Here is an 18,125-nt window from a genome sequence, read left to right on the forward strand (position 1 = left end):
TGAAGCCGCTGCCATCTGGGGCGCACCGGCCGGCTGTGGCGCCCAGTGCGGTGGGACCCGCAGGCCCGAAGAGCCCCGCCGGCGGGCTCCGTGCCCTCCCCGCGGGGGCTGCGGGCGGGCGGGGCGCGGGGCGGCGGTAGTGCCCTCGGGGCGGCTCCGGGCGGCGGCGGGCGCGGGCTGCAGTACGGCTCGCGGCCGGCAGCGGGCACCGGCGGACGCCAGGCGGTGGCGGTGGCCGCGGCGCTCGGCGGCGGGCGGGCGGCGCCGGCGGTGTCCCGGGCGCGCTCACACACGCGCTCACACACACACATACACACCGCCTCGTACACACTCACACACGCTCCGGCGCGCACACGCGGCGCGCAAGCCGGAGGGAGGAGGCTCGGCGCGGCTCGGCGGCGGCGGCAGCGTGCTCGGCGGGCGGGCGGGAGGGCTGGCGGGCGGCCCCCGCTCCCCGGCTCCGCGGCTCGGTGCAGCCCGCACGGCCCCCGCCCTCGGACCCGCCCCCGGGGGTCGCCCGGCCCCATGCCCTGCAGCGGCGGCGGAGCAACGCGCGGCCGCGGGCGGCTCTGAAGAGCCCGGAGGGAGCCGGCGACGAGGGGACCATGTACCGGGACCCGGAGGCGGCCAGCCCAGGTAAGCGCGGCCCCGCGCGGTCTGGGGCGCCCCGCACCGGTGGGCAGGACGGCGGCAGCGCCGGGCGCCGTCTCGGAGCCCCAGCCGGGGGCTGCTGTCCAACCGAGCCGCACGGACTCCCCTCACCCATGGTCACCCCAGCCCCGGGGGCGCGGGCTGGAGCGGCAGCAGCTCGGACCCCGGTCCCCCGCAGTCAGTCCGGGCACTGCCAAGCTTGATGCCCGGCGCCGGCTTCGCAGTGTCCCCACAAGGACCCCCCCCCCCCCACCCCCCGCAGCCCAAGGACAACGTGTGTGGCGGAGAGGGGAGCTAACGCCCCCGCAGTGCCCTCAGAGGCACCCCTGGGTCCCCTAGCACTGGTACCTACCAGTGCTAGGGGACCCCGGGACTGGGATCCCGGGCAGCTTTCGGCCAAGGTTGTGGGCACCGGGAAGCGGAGTGACATCGGCCGTGACAACTGTGAACCGAGAGGGTGCCAGGGGGCAGGTGGAAATCTGGTGCAGCCGCAGGGGAGGGGGGCTTCTGGAGGACGGTGAGCCCCGGGAACGATGAAGAGAGAGGCAGGGGTACCTGAAGGGAAAGAGAGCAGAGATTGGTGAGAATAGGGGTGCCAGGGGAATGTTCTCCTGGCCTTGGGGAGGGGGGAAGCAAAGAACCCCAAACTCACTCCTGTCCTGTCGGGGGTGGGAGGGGGAGGGGCCGTGCTCCTTTGCATTTCTGCGGAGCCCAAGCCGGGGAGTGGCCTGAAAGCCCACGTCTGCTAGGCGTCCTGGAAGCAGGAATCTTTCCACCTTTCTCGGGAAATTGCTCTGCCATTTCCTCCTTGGCTCCTGATGACGCCTCCTCACACAGTGCCCACCTGTAGGCAGGTCCCCTGCCACTCCTGCCCAGGCTCAGTCTCAACTCCCACCTGGGGTGCCCCACCCCAGACCCAGCACCCCAAGTCTGCCAGTCCTAGCAGCAGGGTCTCTGCTTCTGGGTTTCTCTCTGACGCTGAAAGCACAACACACAAGCCGGAGGACTTGCTCCCAGACCAAGAGCCTCTAGGCTTACTGATGCTAACCTCCGGGGTCTGGGGGCCCTGGGGGGAGGGTGAGGGACAGCTCTGAGGCCCTCTGCAGAAGGGGCCTAGAGCCCCAAGGCTTTTGAGGGCACTCCTGTGGTGCCAGCTTTACCTGCTCTTGCCCCAGCCCCACATTTGCTCTTTCCCTCTAGGGGCAGGCTCAGCCTGTCCCCGCGTCTGTCCTCACCCTCATCAAGTCATAGCAGCTTGAGCCCACCCAGGAGGACCTCCTGGGTGCCAGGCATTGTACTCATTCTGCGCTTGCGTATATGCGTGAAAGAGGACTCAGTCTCCCACTCTGCAGCCTCATGGCCACCTGTGAATGTCCTCTAGGTGACGGCTGAAGGGACATTGCCTTTGGAGACCCCTTCCTTCATCTCTCGGGACCCAGATCACCCACCCTGGCATCTTCCCCCAAGTGGGCTGCCAGCTTCCAACACTGGGACCAAGGACAGAGGCGTTCTCTTGCTTTGATCGCCCTCTCAGAAGCCAATAGCTCAGTGCAGAGACCAGCTCTGGGGTGTGAAAATGGAAGGGGCGATGCAGTGAGAACACTCCCCTCCCCCTGCCAGGCTAGCAGCCTCCTGTTAGGCCAGTGGCCTGGGCCCTGCCCTTGTCCTTCTCCTTCCCTCCTCTTTCCTCCCACGCCTGGGCACCATGACATCACCACAACCCCAAGCACCTCTGCCCTCTCCACGGAGGCCAACTTGATGTGCTTGGCATCTTCTGGGCAGAGGGCCTGGAACCCAGTGCTGCCCCCTGGCCTGCTGGCAGCCCCTAGACTTTTCCTTCTCCCCCTTGAATGGGCCTCCCTGTCTGGGTCAGAGACCTGTCTTGCCCACTCCAGTTGCAGGACTCACCAGTCCTCTGGCAAGGCCAGTTCTGGTGTAAACAGACTGGCCTTACTTACGACGAGGTTTACTTCTGTCTGAGGTGGGCAGTAGGCTGGATGGGGTCAGAAATAGGCAGCAGAGGGCAGAATTTGCTTTTGATCCTAGATCTCTGGGGATCTCTGAGGAGCCAGGGACCTCAGTCTGGACTCTGTGCCCCCTGGCATCCCTGCCCACCTCCTCTCATCCCTACAGCTCCAGGCCAGGCTTTCCCCCTTCCCCAGCTCACCCCAGGCTCCCCGGACTCTGCTCCCCCAGGCAGGGAGTGTGTCCCCCAAGGCTGGCACTGGGTGGGAGTAAGATATGCCAATGAATTGCTGTGTGATTCAGGCCCATCCCTCTGGCCCCCCAAAGGCTAGTGGACCTTTTACATCCTCATCACTTCATCCCACTGCCTGGAACACCTGCGGCCCAATCCTTTCAAAAAAAGATCTTCGTCTCCTGTCCTCTTCTCTCCCCCATGCCCTAGGCTGGTTCCAGAAGGTCCGCGTGGTACTCCCTCCTGTAACCCATGCCCTCTGCTGCAGGTCCCCACAGGGCTCAGCCTACTGCTAAGACCCTTACCCCAACAGGGGACAGGCAAGCTCTGTGTGGGCCCCTGGCCCCCAGGCCCTTCTCTTCCGGATCTGAATTCTCTTCCTTGGCTGAAGCAACGGACTGTGGAGCAAAGCCCGAGCCTAGTGAAGAAGGAAGACCAGCCCCCTACCCCACACCTCCGTCACTCCTGCTCCAAACTCTGCCCCGCCTCCCCCCGGCCAGGTCTGCAAGCTCTCCTCCACCCTCCCATAGACAGGCAGCCCTCTCCCGGCCCACGGCCTCCATCTTCTGTTCATCCCGAAGCTGGCCTGGCCTGGCCGCTCTGTGTCCCTGTCCCCTGGCAGGGCAGGGCCTCGGCCGGCCCACAGGGGTCAGCGTTGCAGTGGGCAGGCAGGACGGCAGCAGAGAGGGAGGCAGGGAGAGATGACCTTGCGGTGAGCGAGTGAACAAGGCCAGAGAAGGAAAGCCTGGGCTGGTGCGGTCGCTCTGGGAGAGAGTTCAGGTCCTGAGGGCCGCCAGCCCTGGCCCCAGCCGTCTCTGAACTTGTCCTTGGGGAGAGTAGTACTTAAAGCCTCCTCCATCTGTCCACCTGCTAGCGGACTCTGCTCCCCGCCCCCTAGCAGCTCTGCCGGGTATGTCATTCCTAAGGAGTGTGGGGATACCCCACGGGCCAGGGGGCCTTGGCATAGCAGGTCTTCTCTCTTAACCCCAAGACCAACCCCTCCACCCGTGAGCACAAGTGAGGGGCAGAGGCTGCTGGCTGGTGTGTGGGACAAGAATCAGGGCCTGGCCAAAAGGGCAGATCGGAGCTGTACACTGTGAGGGCCATCAAGGTTAGGGGCGGGGGCTGGGGTGTGGGACGGCCCAGGGAGGCCTGACCGTCTGACTGCTTCACTGACAAACTCTCCCCTCCCACCTCCCACCCATCCACCTGCACCGGCCCAGACCTCTCAGGCCTGCCTCCTGGGCTTGAGTCAGAGTCTCGAGCTGAAGATCACAAGACCTCCCGATGGGCCATGGCCGGTCTGAAAGGCAGGGCTGGACGTGTGACTTCTGTGGGGCTTGGGTCAAGGTAGCCAGCGCCCCCAGGCTGTAGCATTTCCAGAAAGACAGGAGCACCCCCCCAACCTTGGCCTTGGGTCGTGCTGTTCAGTGGCCTTGTGGGGACAGCTTGACTAACAGGCTGGGGGGCTCAAAACCAGGGGATGGTGGGGGGGAAGAGAACCTCACAGTCCCTCCTGGTTCGGGAAGAAGGGCTCGAGCAGGCTGGACTGGCATGGGAACCCACAGGCCAGCAGGTGACAGGTGAGGGACAGCTGGAAGGCAGAGGAACAGGTGGGCGTCAGGTGGACAAAGACAGGTCCCTGGCAGCTAGGGCCCGGCTAACCCCAAACTCAGGCCCAAGGGACAGTTAGGGCAGCGTGGGGTGACAATTCGTGACAAGAGGACTGTCCCCTTCTCGCCGGCTCCGGCCTGCCCAAAGGACAGGCAGAGGAGGAGTGGGTGGGTAGTCCCCCCTTCCCCCTCCTCCTCCCCCTCCCACCCCCCCCCACCCCCATTCTCTCAGGGACTTTGAATTCTTATTGAATCCGCTGGACCATTTTCAATAGCTGCTTCCCCCAGGGGAGTGAGGCCTAGAACAGCAGAGAGAGGCATGGTGAGGAGGGCCTCGAGGAGGGTGTGGGGGCTGGGGGTAGGGGCGGGAGGCCCAGTCCTGAGCAGAGGACTCTTGGCTGGAAGAGGAGTCAGCCGCACAGGCTCCCCAAAGGCACCCAGGTCTCTCAGGTGGGCCCGAGCGGCCCTGCATGGACCCAGCATCATGTCCCCTGGGCATGCCCAGCAGGTGGCACATGCCACCCGTAAGGTCAGCGCTGTCTGTTGGGGCGGTCACTGGTCTGGCCTAATGCCGGAGCCAGCCTGTGCCAGACCTAGCCCGGGTGCCCGCCCGCCTTGCCAGGGAACCCCAGCCAGTGGTACCAGGTGGACCGTGCCAGTTCCACAGACATGGACGTCCCTGACCTTCCGGGCAGCGGGGGCAGCCTTGCTGGGCCTTGTCCAGCTAGTGTCTAGAGGGCAGGGCTTCGTCTCACCCAGCAGAATTCCCCAAGGGTTGGAACAGAATTGGCAGACAAAATGGGACCTGTGGAAGGGGCTGGATGGCTCCCAGAGCCTGTGCCTGGAACTCTGGACCCAGCTGGTTGGAAGGTGGGCTGGCGCGTCGGGCCTGCCCCTGGAGGCTCTGCAGCATCTGCCTGGAGGGGTCTCTTGGCAGAAGTGTATCGCCTGCGGGGCTGAACTGGGAGCTGACTGGAACGGTGAGCTGGGAGGTTTGGGGAACTGATGATCGGAGTGACTGCGGGTGTGGGGCCCCAGCACCCAGGAAAGGGAGGGCAGGGTGGGTGGGCAGAAGTGCCAGGCTGTGTGTACCTGGGTGCGTGCGGGTAGCAGCTGGACAGCCCTAATAGCTCATCCAAGCGCCGTGCCCGCTGTAAACAGGAGCTAATGAGTGGATTTGTAGCGAGGTGTGTCAAGGTGCGTGGGGAGCTGTGACAGAGAGCGTTGGGGGAGGGCCGCTCCCCTGGCCCTGTACCCAGCCAGGCGGAGCCTGTGCCCTCCAGGGGCCCTGCCTGCCCCCTGCCACACCCTCCCACCTGCCAGCTTGGCTGCCTCCAAGGCCTCCATCTGCTGGGAGCAGGGCCTCACCTGGCTGTTCGGCGTGCACAGCAGGGATGTTCAGGGGAGTGGCGGGGGGGTTGGAGCTTTGGTGTGTACAGATACAGGGAGGTCCAGGACAAACTGTGAGTTTGTCAACGTGTGTGTGTGTGTAACTGGGTGTGTATACGTGTTTCTCCGACTCGATGTGTGTGTGTGTGCACCCCTTCCCAGAGCTCTCAAAGGAGAACTGCCCCCCTCCCTCTTGGTAGTGGCCCTGCTCTTCCGATGCCCTTCCTGGGGCGGAGGGAGCTGGGGTTCTCCAGCTGACCGGGGGAGAAAAAGGATGACCCTTTCTGCCCATCAGAGGAGGTGGGCCGGAGGTATTGGTTGCCTCGGCGAAAGGGGAGAACTTTGCACCTGTAGAACCCCCGCCAGCCCCATGGCTCCCGAGCACTTAGGAGCCCCCAGAGTGAGAGACGAGAGGTGCCAAGGGGTCCCTCCTAGCAGGTGGGGGTCTCACAGAGCCGGCTGGCAAAGTGTGCACCCTGCTTCCAGCTGGGGTGGGGGGTGGCGTGGGGTGTGGGAGGCCTCGAGGGGTTCCGGCGTGAGGCGCTCCATGAGGGGAGCAGAAGAGGGAGCTGTGTGGCAAATGTGTCCAATTAAATTACTTCAAACCCTGCCGCAGCAGCTGCTCCCGGCGGGGCCCTGGGTACAAATTGGATCCGTCTCATTACCGTGGGGTGGTGTCAGCGGGGCCATAGAGCAGTGGCCAGCTCAGCTAGCGCACGGCCGGCCCTCTCCCGCCCTGCCCAACCTGGGCCCGCCGTGACACCTGCAGGCACTGGCTCCCTCCAGCATCCCTCGGGTTCCTCAAGGCCCCTGGGTCCGGATCCTGGGCTCCCTGCACACCTCCTTGCCATCCCAGCCCCCACTCCCGGCAGCCCAAGGCTTGCTCTGCACCCTCACTCTTTCTCCAGGAAAATGGAGTTTCTTGTTTTATGGCAACCCACTCCCATATCCTTGCCTGGAAAATCCCATGGACAGAGGAGCCTGGGGGCTACAGTTCATGGGGTTGCAAAGAGCTGGACTTGACTGAGTGACTGAGCCCACACACCCTGCTTTATAGGGGGTCCAGCCTAAGGAAACCCCTCTTAGATCACCCAAAAGACCTTGTTCTCTCCCCTGATAATAACAGTAGGACAGTAATAGAAAGTTCTTATTTGTGGAGCATTTGGTATGTGCTACACACGTCACGTCCATGCAGCAAGGGGTGGCTTGCTTAAGCCAGGTCTGTGGGGTCAGACAGCTTCTGGTAGAAACACTTGCCACTGTGTCCCTAGAGCAAGTCCCCCCACCACCCTGGGCTCAGTTTCCTCCCCTGTTAAATGGGTATGATGTTGGTTCTTACCTCCCGTGGAGTCAGAGGATGAGGTGAGATAAGGCAGGAAACATCTTTAACAGAAAGCCCAGCACATAGTAAACACTCAACCAGCGACAGCTGTTATCAACATTACCCTGCACTGAGTGATTGACATGTGGGATTTGGGTTCTGGAAGCTCCAAGGATGACAGGCCTGCCTCAGCCCCACTCCACCCCACTGCCAGCAGTGCAGAGGGCTTCACGGAGGCAGTGTCGATCCGTCTACTTCAGAACAGCAAAGACATGTGGAGCATTCAGTAGATGCCAGCTGCTATTCTAAGCCCCCAGCGTACGTTAGCTGGTCCATCCTCAGACCACCCTGGGACGGGGGGACTTGCAGTTAGAAGTTGATTTGGGACCAGCCACACTGCCAGACCCAGGAGCATGAGCCTTGGGTCCTGGATTTTGGGTTTTGGAGGGGGAATAAGAGCTTGCCATGTGAGCAGGCAGGGAGGAGTCGTTCCGCGCGGTGGGGACAGCACGTGCAGTGCCCCGGAGGTCTGTCAGATCTCGGCCAGTCAAGGCAGCAGTGGATGTCTAAGCCTGCAGGGCTAGAACGGAGGTCTTTGGGGGGCAGTAGCAGGAGTCGGAGGGCATGGCAACCCAAGTCAGTATTCTTGCCTGGAGAATCCCCTCGGACAGAGGAGCCTGGTGGACTACAGTCCTTGGGGTCGCAGAGAATCCGACACGACTGAGCAGCTAAGCACAGCAGGAGTCGAGGCTTGGGTGCAGCAGGCTGGGCCAACTGATGAAGCTCCTGTCATTCTGAAGTAGGAAAACTGGACTTTTTTTTTTTTTAATCTGGGCAATGGCAGACTATGGATGGCTTTTAAGCATATCTCTATGAAGAACTTTAACGCAGCAGTGTGGAGGGTGGGAAGCCTGGAGGCAGGCCCATCTATGGAGCTGGATCCCCAGCCATTAACGTATTTGTTTCCACTCTTGTCCAGCCCCTCCACCGTCTCTTACCTGCACAGGGCTGTGTCCAGAGCACCCGTAGCAGGAGGACTGGGGCCCTGCCCTTGGAAAGCCCGTGGTGGGTGATAGGCAGTCAAGGGAACAGCCTGGTGCAGGGGGGCATGACTGTACACCCCCAGGGGCTTACCTAGGGGGCCAGGGCATCAGAGGAAGTCTCCTGGGTAGAGATGTAGAGCCAAGTGGGGTGGTCCCAGGGCCCAGTGAACACAGTTAAGGCTCCTGAGAATCAGTTCTGCACCCTACCTCCCCACCATGGGCATCAGGGCCTGGCCCTGGAGGAGCCATATTGCTCAGGCTCCAGCTGCCAGGCCTGAGCTCCAAAGCCCCACCAGAGCCAGCCTGTCTCCACAGCAACTAGGCAGGCCGCCCCCCTCTCCATGCCCACGGCCCCTGGCACAGGGGCCCATTCACAGCAGGGCCTGGGTACGTCTTCCCACTTCCCTAAGGGGGTCATCCCAGAGCGAACGCCCTCACACCCAGGCACTGCAGCAGATGAGCATGTTGGCATTTGGGTCCGTGTGCACGCACAATGGGTATGCGTGCCCTGTAGCAGGAAGCAGGGGGTGGGGATGGTATATGTTTTCTGCCCACCTTGGCTGGGGGACTGGTTCCCTGGGGGAGAAGGTCCAGTGGGTACCAAAGAGGATGAGCTCTGGGCTCCTGCCTCAAGGACCATGGTAAGGAGGAGGATTTGCTGGTAGGGGAAAGCCATAAGGAGGCTCTCTCAGCAGTGCCTGGTGGATCCACAGACCACCTCGTTCTACACATACGGCTTTCATGTAGCCCTCGCAGGAGGAGCCCCTCGAGGGAAATATTAGCGCTGTTGTACAGATGAGGAAACTGAGGCCCAGCAAGGTGGAGCATCTCTCCAGGTCACTCAGTAGAGCAGGGATGGAATTGCACGTCAGCCTCACTCCCAAGTCCTGGTCTTAACCATGGCGCCACACTGCCCTCATCCCACTAGATCTGAGCCAGCCTGCCTCTTGATCCATCGCCCAGAAGGGAGGGCTGGGGATGGGTACTGGCCGCAGAGCTGGACCCAAAGTGTGTCCCAGCACCTGCTTTCATGCCCGGCGTCCCCTAAAGCTTTGTTCCCAGGCCCCTGGAGTGGGGCGGAGCCTCCTTCCCAGCATATCTTCTCTCCCTCTCTCTGGGCGCCGTGGAAAGATCCTCTCACTCAAAAGGAGGCACCCCTTACTCCCTACTTGGCACCTGCCAGCCCTGGAGGAGCCTGATGAATCGGCTGTGTGTGTGCCCCCCCCACAACCCCGTTCCTCCCTCTCCAGCCCCCGCCTGGTTAGGGAGGTGCGAAGGGAGCGATTTCACAGCCTGTCAGCTGAGGCCTAAAAATACACAGAACTCCGAGATGCTTGGGCAGGGGGAGGAGAGAGCAGGGACCAAGGATGGGGTGGGGGTGGGGGTGCACCGGTAACTTGGCCAGAGGAGCCCTCTCGGCACCACAGTCCTGCTCGGCAGTGGTGGACAGACCCTCCGTCCCCTGGTTCCCCATCTGGCCCCATATCTGGCAATGACAAAGGGGAGTTGGCATCTCTACGGTCCTGAGGAGCTCAGCTCTGCACTCAGACCTAAGGGAAGGCTTAGTGTCAGATGGGAACCATAGCCCCCGGGCCCCCAGAGCCTCCGATCGATGGCTCTTTCTCCCTCTCCTCCCCCGGGTTGGCTGGCATCTTTGGGCTGTGGGAGCCAGGCTGGGCCTGTGCCTGCTTCCTTCCTGGAGAAGGTGCCTGCTTCTGTTAGGGGAGAGGCGTGAGGAAGGCAGCGTGGATGGGGGTGCCGGCAGGTGCGCGATGTGACGTGTGAGCCACCCAGGCACTGGGGCGGGGGGTGGAACGCAGAGGAGAAGGGGTGTGGCGGCCCACGTCACCGCCACGTGGCCATATGCCGAAGCCTGGCACACGGCTCCCTCGAGTCAGCCAGTACCCAGAAAGGGGGCCGTGCGTGCGTGTTCATGTGGGCCTGCCAGAGCTGGCCTGTTCTTGCGGACACGGACGGTCATGTGTGGCTATTCCAGACAGAAACTGGGCGGAAGCACAGGAGTGGGCGTGGCAGCATGAGCAGACGCATGTTGTGTTATGCAGACATGTGACGGCGGGTGCACTTCCCATGTGGAAGCGTGATGGCGTGTGTGCCAGGGCTGAGGGACATAAGCGGATCTCTCTGGGGCACCAGGCAATGGCCGAGAGAGTCATTAGGGAAACAGTGCAGAGTGGCAGGCAGAACGTGGGCTCTGGATCAAAAGTAATGGGGCCCAAATCCCAGATCGGCCATGTATTGATTAGAACTGTGGCCTTGGGCAAGTTACTTAACCTTTCACTGCCTCATTTTCCCATCTCTAAAACAGACAATAATAGCTCTTACTTCAGAGTGGGCTGGAAGGGGCTGCTGAGTTAATGTCCATACACTGCCTAGAACTGTGTCTGTCACAAAGTTAGTGTCATATATACCAGCTCTGCCAGGAGAACTCCATGGACAGAGGACCCTGGTGGGCTACAGTCCATGGGGTTGAGAAGAGTCAGACATGACTGAGCAGCTAACACACACACACACACACACACATACACACACACACACACACACACACTAGCTCTATTATCTGGTCCTACCCTTTGATGGAGAAGGAAATGGCAACCCACTCCAGTGTTCTTGCCTGGGAAATCCCATTGACAGAGGAGCTGGGGTGGGTGGGGCTACAGTCCATGGGGTCACAGAGGGTCAGACATGACTTAGTGACTAAATTACAGCTCTTTGATGATACAGGTGGGAGAAGCAAGGCCCGAGAGGGCAAAGGACCTGCCCAACATCACACAGTATGTGAGTGGCAGAGCCAGAACTGGAACCCGGACACCAGCACTGTAAGACAGAGCTTAGTGAAGTCTAGGATCTCCTTTGGGCCATTGGAAGCCTCCACAACACAGAACTGTAGCCCCATTGGCATCTGGGGCCTAGATTCTACCAGGGCTGGGCTAGGATCTTGCAAATTCAGGGCTCTGAGCATCTTCAGATAATGGCAGGGTGCAGGGGTCCTCAGAGCAGTGGCCAGCCACCCAAGCTAGAACCGTGCCACTGGTTAATCTGCAGACTTGGCCAATTACTCAACCCTCCTGAGTCTCCGTTTCTTCCCTATAATAGAATAACAGTAATACATACTTTATAAGGTTATCGTGGGGATTAAATGAGATCTGCATGTAATGTCTTAAGTGGCTGGAACACTGTACCTAGTAAGTGCTCAATAATGTTAGCTGCAATTATAACCCATGCAGAACCCTCCCACCCAGGGCTCCATAAATGGTGACTTCCTTTGCTTCCCTTCTAGCCCCTGGCAACCCTCGTTCCCTTCTGCCTGCCACCCCACACTCCACAAGGCTTAGACGGATCAGGGACTGACTTGCTGGCAACCAGACCTGTCTTGTCTCCTTGGCCCAGGAGGGAACAGGACCCACCACTGAGACTTAGCCCCTGAGCCCTTTTCATCTGGCCTCCTCGCTCACTTGTTCTGTGACCTTGGACAAGCTCTGTTTCCTCTCAGGGCCCTTGATCCTCCCCTCCATAAAGTGAAGGGGCTGGACCACACAGTCCCAGAGCCCCTTGGTCACATGGCTTTGTGACCCAGGCGGGTCGTGGCTTAGCCTGCTGGAGGGGGCGGCAGGTTGGCAGAAAGGAGAGTCGGCTGGCTGCCCTGGATGAGTGAAGCATCTGGGGCCTGAGCCGGCTGGTGGCCTGCCATCCTGCCCGCCCGCACCTGTGGCTGCGTAGGAGGGCAGGCAGGCCCGGCTGGCTGAGCACTGACATTGGGGAGGTTCAAGGACAATGACGTAGAGAGAACCCTTCTTCTTGGGGCCCTGGGAGCGGCCACGCCAGCCGTCCTCCCCCGCTCTCCTCCCCTCCTCCCCAGGACTTTCCTTCAGCAATGCCTCCTTCCTCTCTCCTTCCCCCTTCCTGGAGTCCCCCGGCATCTCCCCGCCCCTACCTTTTCCACTTCTGTCATCTTGACCATTTTCCAGGGTTCCGTCTTTCTCTCCCTCAGCAGAGGGGAAATCTCTCCCTCCTCCTCTGTCTCCCTGCTTCCTGAGATGCCTCCTTATTCCTTCCTATGACGTGTCCCCGTTTCTCTGGATCTTCCTGGCTCCCCCTGCTCCTCCTAAGCCCAGGTCTCTCTCTCACTCTGCCCAGCATGTCTACGCTTCTTCCAGCTTCTTGTCCCCTGGATCTCTCTTAAGTCAGAGCTGTAGCATCCCCACCTCCCTTCTTCCCATTCCTTGGAGCACCTGACCCCACCACCCGTCCCCCCACCCTCAAAAGTTTTCTGGCCTCCTTCCAATGATGGGGCTGGTCCAGGCAGTTGCTGTGGCTGGTGCTGCTCCCTAGGATCTCAACAAATCCCCCACCCCTGTGAGTTGAGAAAAGGGGTCAGCCCAGGGCCCAGGGACTGGCAGTCTTGCCTCCTAATTAGCAGGAAGTAATTGCCTGGAAAAAAAATTTCATTTCGAATGAGACTCCGAGACTCCAAGTTAGAGCTGAGCCAACTGATGGCCCCTAGGGAGCAGGAGCAGGGAAGCAGCTCAGGGCAGGGCCTCAGGAAGCCCCCAGGAGATGAAGGTCCTTAAGACCGCCTCACTGGTTTGCCTGCGGGACCCAGCCATGAAGAAGTAGGGAGAGAGAGCACTGGGCTGGGAGCCCCGCCATCTTCACCTGCGTTCTGGCTCCATTACTCATTGTGTGACTTGGGACAAAACTTATTCCTTTGAGCCTTAATTTTGCTTTTTTTTTTTTTCCCTCCCCTGTAAAATCGGAAGAGGGCCTCAGTATCATGAGAGTTGATTTGAACAGTGGATTTGAAAGCAATTCGCAGGTTGTAAAGTGCTGTGGGAGGGTGGAGTGTTACTGTCTTCCTCCATGTGGCTCTCAGCTGAGACATGAGGATGGTGGAGGGGTGGGGTGGCTTTGGAAACTCCTAAGGGGGCAGTGAAGCCTCCCAAAGAACATGGAAGGATGGGGTGGTAGACCCAGTTGAGCTGTAAGGTTAAGGGCAGATAGATGTGGTTTCCCTTGCTGGTCTCAGTACTCATCAGCTGCACCAACTGAGTGGTCACCTCACCTCTCTGAACCCCACTTTCCTTATCTGTAGGATGCTTCCCTGGGACATCAGGGTTTGGCCAGGCTAAATGAGATAATGTTCACAGAGCTCTCAGCACAGCGCCTGTCCTGTAGTAAGTGCTCAATGTATATTAGCCACATCTGCTGTAATTAAGTGGCTTTCCTGGTGGCCCAGCTGGTAAAGAATCCGCCTGCAATGCAGGAGACCTGGGTTCGCTCCCTGGGTTGGGAAGATCCCCTGGAGAAGGGAAAGGCTACCCGCTCTAGTATTATGGCCTGGAGAATTCCACGAGCTGTATGGTCCATGGGGTTGCAAAGAGTCGGACACGACTGAGCAACTTTCACTTCACTCACTGTAATTAAAGGCTATTATCTTTACTCCCTGCCTGGATCCAGAGAAGCTGATTCGGGGTGTTGTCTTCAGGTGGTTTGATTTGTTTTGCTGTTTGTTTTAGGAAGAGGAGAATTTCTGCACCCAATGAGGCTAATACAAGCAATCCCTAGAGACACCAAGTGGCTCTGCCTCTCCAAGAGACCCTAACTGTGGGGTGGGGAGAACAGGCGTGGGCTGCAGCTGTGGCCCTCTCCCCCAACCCCCATTCTTCATGGGAAAGAGCTGTGGGCACGATTCTTATTTGAGTGGATGTGAGGTAGGGAGTCTGTGCCCTGGTGAAGGCATATTACAGGCCTTAGTGTTCATCTTGTTAGGACTGGCCTGGCAGCAGGAGAAAAGGTTATATTTGTTTAAACAGGTCTACCCCACCCACCTTGGAGGAGAGAATAGGAAGTTTCACCTGGTAGGGTCCAGCTGTGTGGGTTGAATTTGCTGTGAATGGAGCAGCACAGCACCCCAAGGCGGCCGGAAAACAGTTGGCCAGCCTGCAGCGTTTGGGTGTTGGGCCGCGCTGCAAGCTCAGAGCTCCAGATTGCCCCAGGAGGGGTGAGGGGGCGGCGGGGGCCCGACCGTCTGCCGCTCCTTCCCCACACTCCCGGCGCCACCGCTGGGGACCTTCTGTGTGCCTGCTCTGAGCGCAGTACCCGCGCCAGCCGCCAGGAGGCAGTGTGGTGGGGGGCTACCCTGAGGGAAGGGGATGCCGCATTTACGTTATCTGAAAAGCTCTTTTTATCAGGAACAGGGCTACTGACTGCGGTTCTTGGCATCTGTAGGCCTCACCCAGGAAAGGGTGGCTCTTGAGGTTGGCTGCTCGCTGCTGTGTCTTCAACTTGGGACTTATCAGGGAGTAATTAGCAGAGGAAAGTGGGACCGCCACGCTGCAGTCCCGGAAAAGGGCGCAGCCCTGGGACCGATTTCTGTTTCAGCACCAAGGACAGAGGCAATGTGCCAACCGTTGTTTCAGTACCGCGGACAGAGTTCAGAGCAGCGGGCTCTGTGAATCCATCCAAACAATTTGTAGTGCAAATAATACCACCAGAATATGGAAGAACAACACCCCCAAGAAGGAATCTCAGACCCCTTCTATTCTAACGCGGAGACGGGGCCCAGAGAGTTGAGTTAGTTGCTTAAGGTCACACAGCCACAGTGACAGTGGGTGGCAGATCCACAGTGGTTTCTCTCCATCCACCTCCCCCCACACTTGGATCCCAGCAAGTTATATCCCTCCTTCTTGAACATCTTCGGGAGCAGCTTCACATTATGTTGCATCCCCAAGAACTTTGAGCTGGCAAGGATTAAGTGTACCCCCTCTTCCACCAAAAACTCAAGTCGGGAATCTGAATCCCAGGAGAGAAGATTCCTAGCCCCCATGGCTTTCATGGCTCCAAGCCTCAGGTGGGAAGGTGTCACGGCAGGACAGGTGCCCTGTCCTGTAAGGAAGTGTGTGACTTGGGGAGGTAGAGTTGAGTCATCAGCATAAGGAACTCTTAAGTGCGCTGAGGTCCTCAAATAAAATATAGCACACCATTCCAATCCCAGCTTCTTTGCAGCTGTGTATTATTAATAACAATAAGATGCTGATTTAGGCTAAGGCACAACAATGCATTATTCATAAGAGTAACTAGTGGTCAAGGCCTGCACTTAATCATCACACGTCCCTGATCCTGTCCCCGCTGCACACTCCTGGTGGAGAGGCCCTCAATCTGAGCTTCTCCTTTTTCTGGGCTCTTGCTGCCCTGATGGACATCATCATTTTCATGGCTACCCAGGAAACTCATCAGCTTTGGGGTCAGGGTGGGTGACAGGTTCCAGGCTAGCTTCTGGCTGGACACCCTTCAGTCTGAGCTCCCTCCTTAGAGCTGGCACCTGATCCTCTCTGTCCTGAGTGGCTTTCACCCTGAAGACTTCCAGACTCACTAGGTCTCCGATGTCTACAGATGTCCTGTCACCCTCCCTACACACACCCTCTTTTGAGGCTGAGGACTGAAGCCAAATGCACCAGATTTCCCTAAGCCAAGAATTGTAGGAGTTTGGGGGTGTGGCTGTAGTGAGGGGAGGGAGTCACCAGATAGAAGATACCCCCAACACTTCCATTAAATATGACAGTGGATTTAAAACCCTCAGTAAACTCTGGAGCACTCTGTCAACTGTTCTGCACTAAACAAACCTGAGCCGTGTTACCAAGGCCATGCTCTCTGCTGGAAGACAGCAGAGGTAGAGAAGGCGTGGATGAGGTCCTCGTAGTTCACCAGGCCCCACTCCCTGATGAGGAGTCGGAGTTCTTGTGGATCCTGGCATGTCCCCGTCCAAATTCTTGCTGGAACGGCTCCTGGCCCATCCAGATAATCCTTCATTCGCTGTTTACTCACTTGGCATCTCTTCTGAATTCTAAACTGTCTGCATCCAGCCGGCCTCTGCGGCCCCTGCCAGCACACTCTCCCTGGCTCACTCACGCATTATCTGTTTTTATTACAGTCAAGGTTGAGGAGGCTTGCTCGTGCTAAGCCCCTATTTTCAGCTACTTGTAACTTTCCAAAACAATTCCCCTCAGGCCTCCTCTTTCACCAGCCTTGTTCCTGCCCCAGGTGAGGCCAGAGGGCTTGTGGGTGCCTCCGCTGGTTTCTGAAGGACACTCAGAGAGACTGTCTGGAGGGTATGGGGGTAGGGCCACAGCCCAGCTCTCCTGGGAAACGAGAGGCTCTCTTTCCTCTCCTTTTTCTTCTTTCCTTCTTTCCTTCTACCTGTCCATCTCATTTTCTTTTTCTTGTTGGAAGGAATGAGCTGCCCCCATTCCCAAGATGGGTGGCCTGGAGTGGGGGAGTTTTCAAGTGAAGAGCGGGCAGAAAATTCAGCATGACAGGAAGCCTGGAGCTTTGCCTGGCTGTCTGGGGTTCAGAGTTTAGCTCACTGGTTTTCTGTTGCTTTCTCCCACACTCTGCCTTTTTCTGGCTTCCTTGTGCATGTTGGGTCGAGAAGAGGAAGGGAGGTGGGGTAGGCACCAAAAATGTTCCCCTTCCCATGCCCAAATAGCCCTGGGGCTGGTAGGCTCTGCCCTTCCCCTGCCACCCTCCCCCATTTCCATCTGCTCTGCGTGCACGTGGAGGGGTGCTTCCTGTGGAAACCTGTGACTCCAGCTTTCACTGTTTTCCCCCCCGAATGTCATCCTGCAGCCACCAAAGGATGGTGGGGGGAGGTGCTGGGGCATGATACGTTGTGGTGCAGAATCAAGTGGGAGGAGGCAGCATCGGGATGGGAAAGTGATGGCAGATGTAGCCCCAACCACCCCCAACATCACTGCCTCATCTCTGGAAGAGTGGTTGCTCCCTAGTCAGCACCTGAGACAGGGCCCTGCGTGAGTCCTCAGATACCCCACCCACCCCTTCTTCCTGCTCCTACCCTGTCCAGCCCCAGACACCCAATCCCCAACCTATTCTGAGACTTTAGAGCATCTCAGCATCTATCTGATGAGGATGCTTTACTGAGGCCAAGGGCTGGACCAGTTGAGGAAGGAAGAAGCAAAGATGTGTGGGTAGGAGGGGTCTCTTACCCACTTCTCTCCAAGAAGTGCTTGGAAAAGTTTGTGGGAAGTGGAAGCCCTTTCCCTTTTGATGTGGCGCAGTTTTACATTTTTTATTGAATTTGCTACAGTGTTGCTACTTTTAAAAAATGTTTTGGTTTTTTGCCACAAGACACCTGGGATCTGAGCTCCGGACCAGGGATAAAACTTGCACCGCCTGCATTGGAAGGTGAAGTCTTAACCACTGGGCTGCCAGGGAAGTCCTCCTGGCTGCTCTTTATATTTTGTGTTCACTCGTTTCTTTCTTCCCTTCTGTCTATCCTTGAAGCAACTTATTTTAAGGCTTAACTCCCGTGGGGCACAGAGTTGAGGCTTTCCAGATTCCAGGTCCACTCTTGGCTTTGTCTCTCCTCTGCTGTGCGTTCCCAGGCAAGTACTTACCCATTCTGAGCCTCAGTTTCCTCCTTTATGAAATGAGGATAAGAGGATTTACCTTCAGAGGGCTTCTGAGGACCTGAACGTGATTCAGTGTTGAGCATACACTAGTTACTATGATTAAAGTAACTTGGTGAGGAAAGCAAGGCCTTGAGATCTGAGTTTGCCCCAAAGAAGGATGCAGTTTAGGTTAGGAGGGTGTGAGGGTAATGGGACAACTTTGGAAGGGCTGGATGTGGGGAGTGTGAATGTCACCATCAGACTGTCAGAGCAAGTGAATTCTGGGGGAAAGAGCCTGTGTGCCCAGATTCCCAGCATGTCCACTGGTTTCTGTATATTGTGTCCTGGGCTATGGGCCGTGGGAGATCCAAGCACTGAGGAGAACCCCATAGGCCCTGCTTGAGGGACAGACCTACTCCCAAGAAAAGGATGTTGGACAGTAGACAGTTACGTCAAGTTTGGAGAAGGAAGAGACTGCTGTGAGCA

At 58.5% G+C, this 18,125-nt stretch overlaps 1 protein-coding gene across 7 annotated transcripts in view; it reads left to right on the forward strand.

Moving 5' to 3' along the window:
• Positions 1 to 244: 244 nt before the first annotated feature.
• SYT7 (synaptotagmin 7) overlaps positions 245 to 18,125 on the forward strand; it is a 62,801-nt gene continuing 44,920 nt past the window's right edge. For all 7 annotated transcript variants that reach the window (XM_043872032.1, XM_043872037.1, XM_043872052.1 and 4 more), the window contains exon 1: positions 245 to 636. In XM_043872032.1, coding sequence (XP_043727967.1) covers positions 606 to 636 — 31 coding nt within the window. In that variant the 5' untranslated portion in view covers positions 245 to 605. The remainder of the gene's footprint in view (positions 637 to 18,125) is intronic.

This window comes from Cervus elaphus, chromosome 2 (genome assembly GCF_910594005.1).
Source record: "Cervus elaphus chromosome 2, mCerEla1.1, whole genome shotgun sequence".
In the NCBI taxonomy this organism is placed as follows: Eukaryota; Metazoa; Chordata; class Mammalia; order Artiodactyla; family Cervidae; genus Cervus; species Cervus elaphus.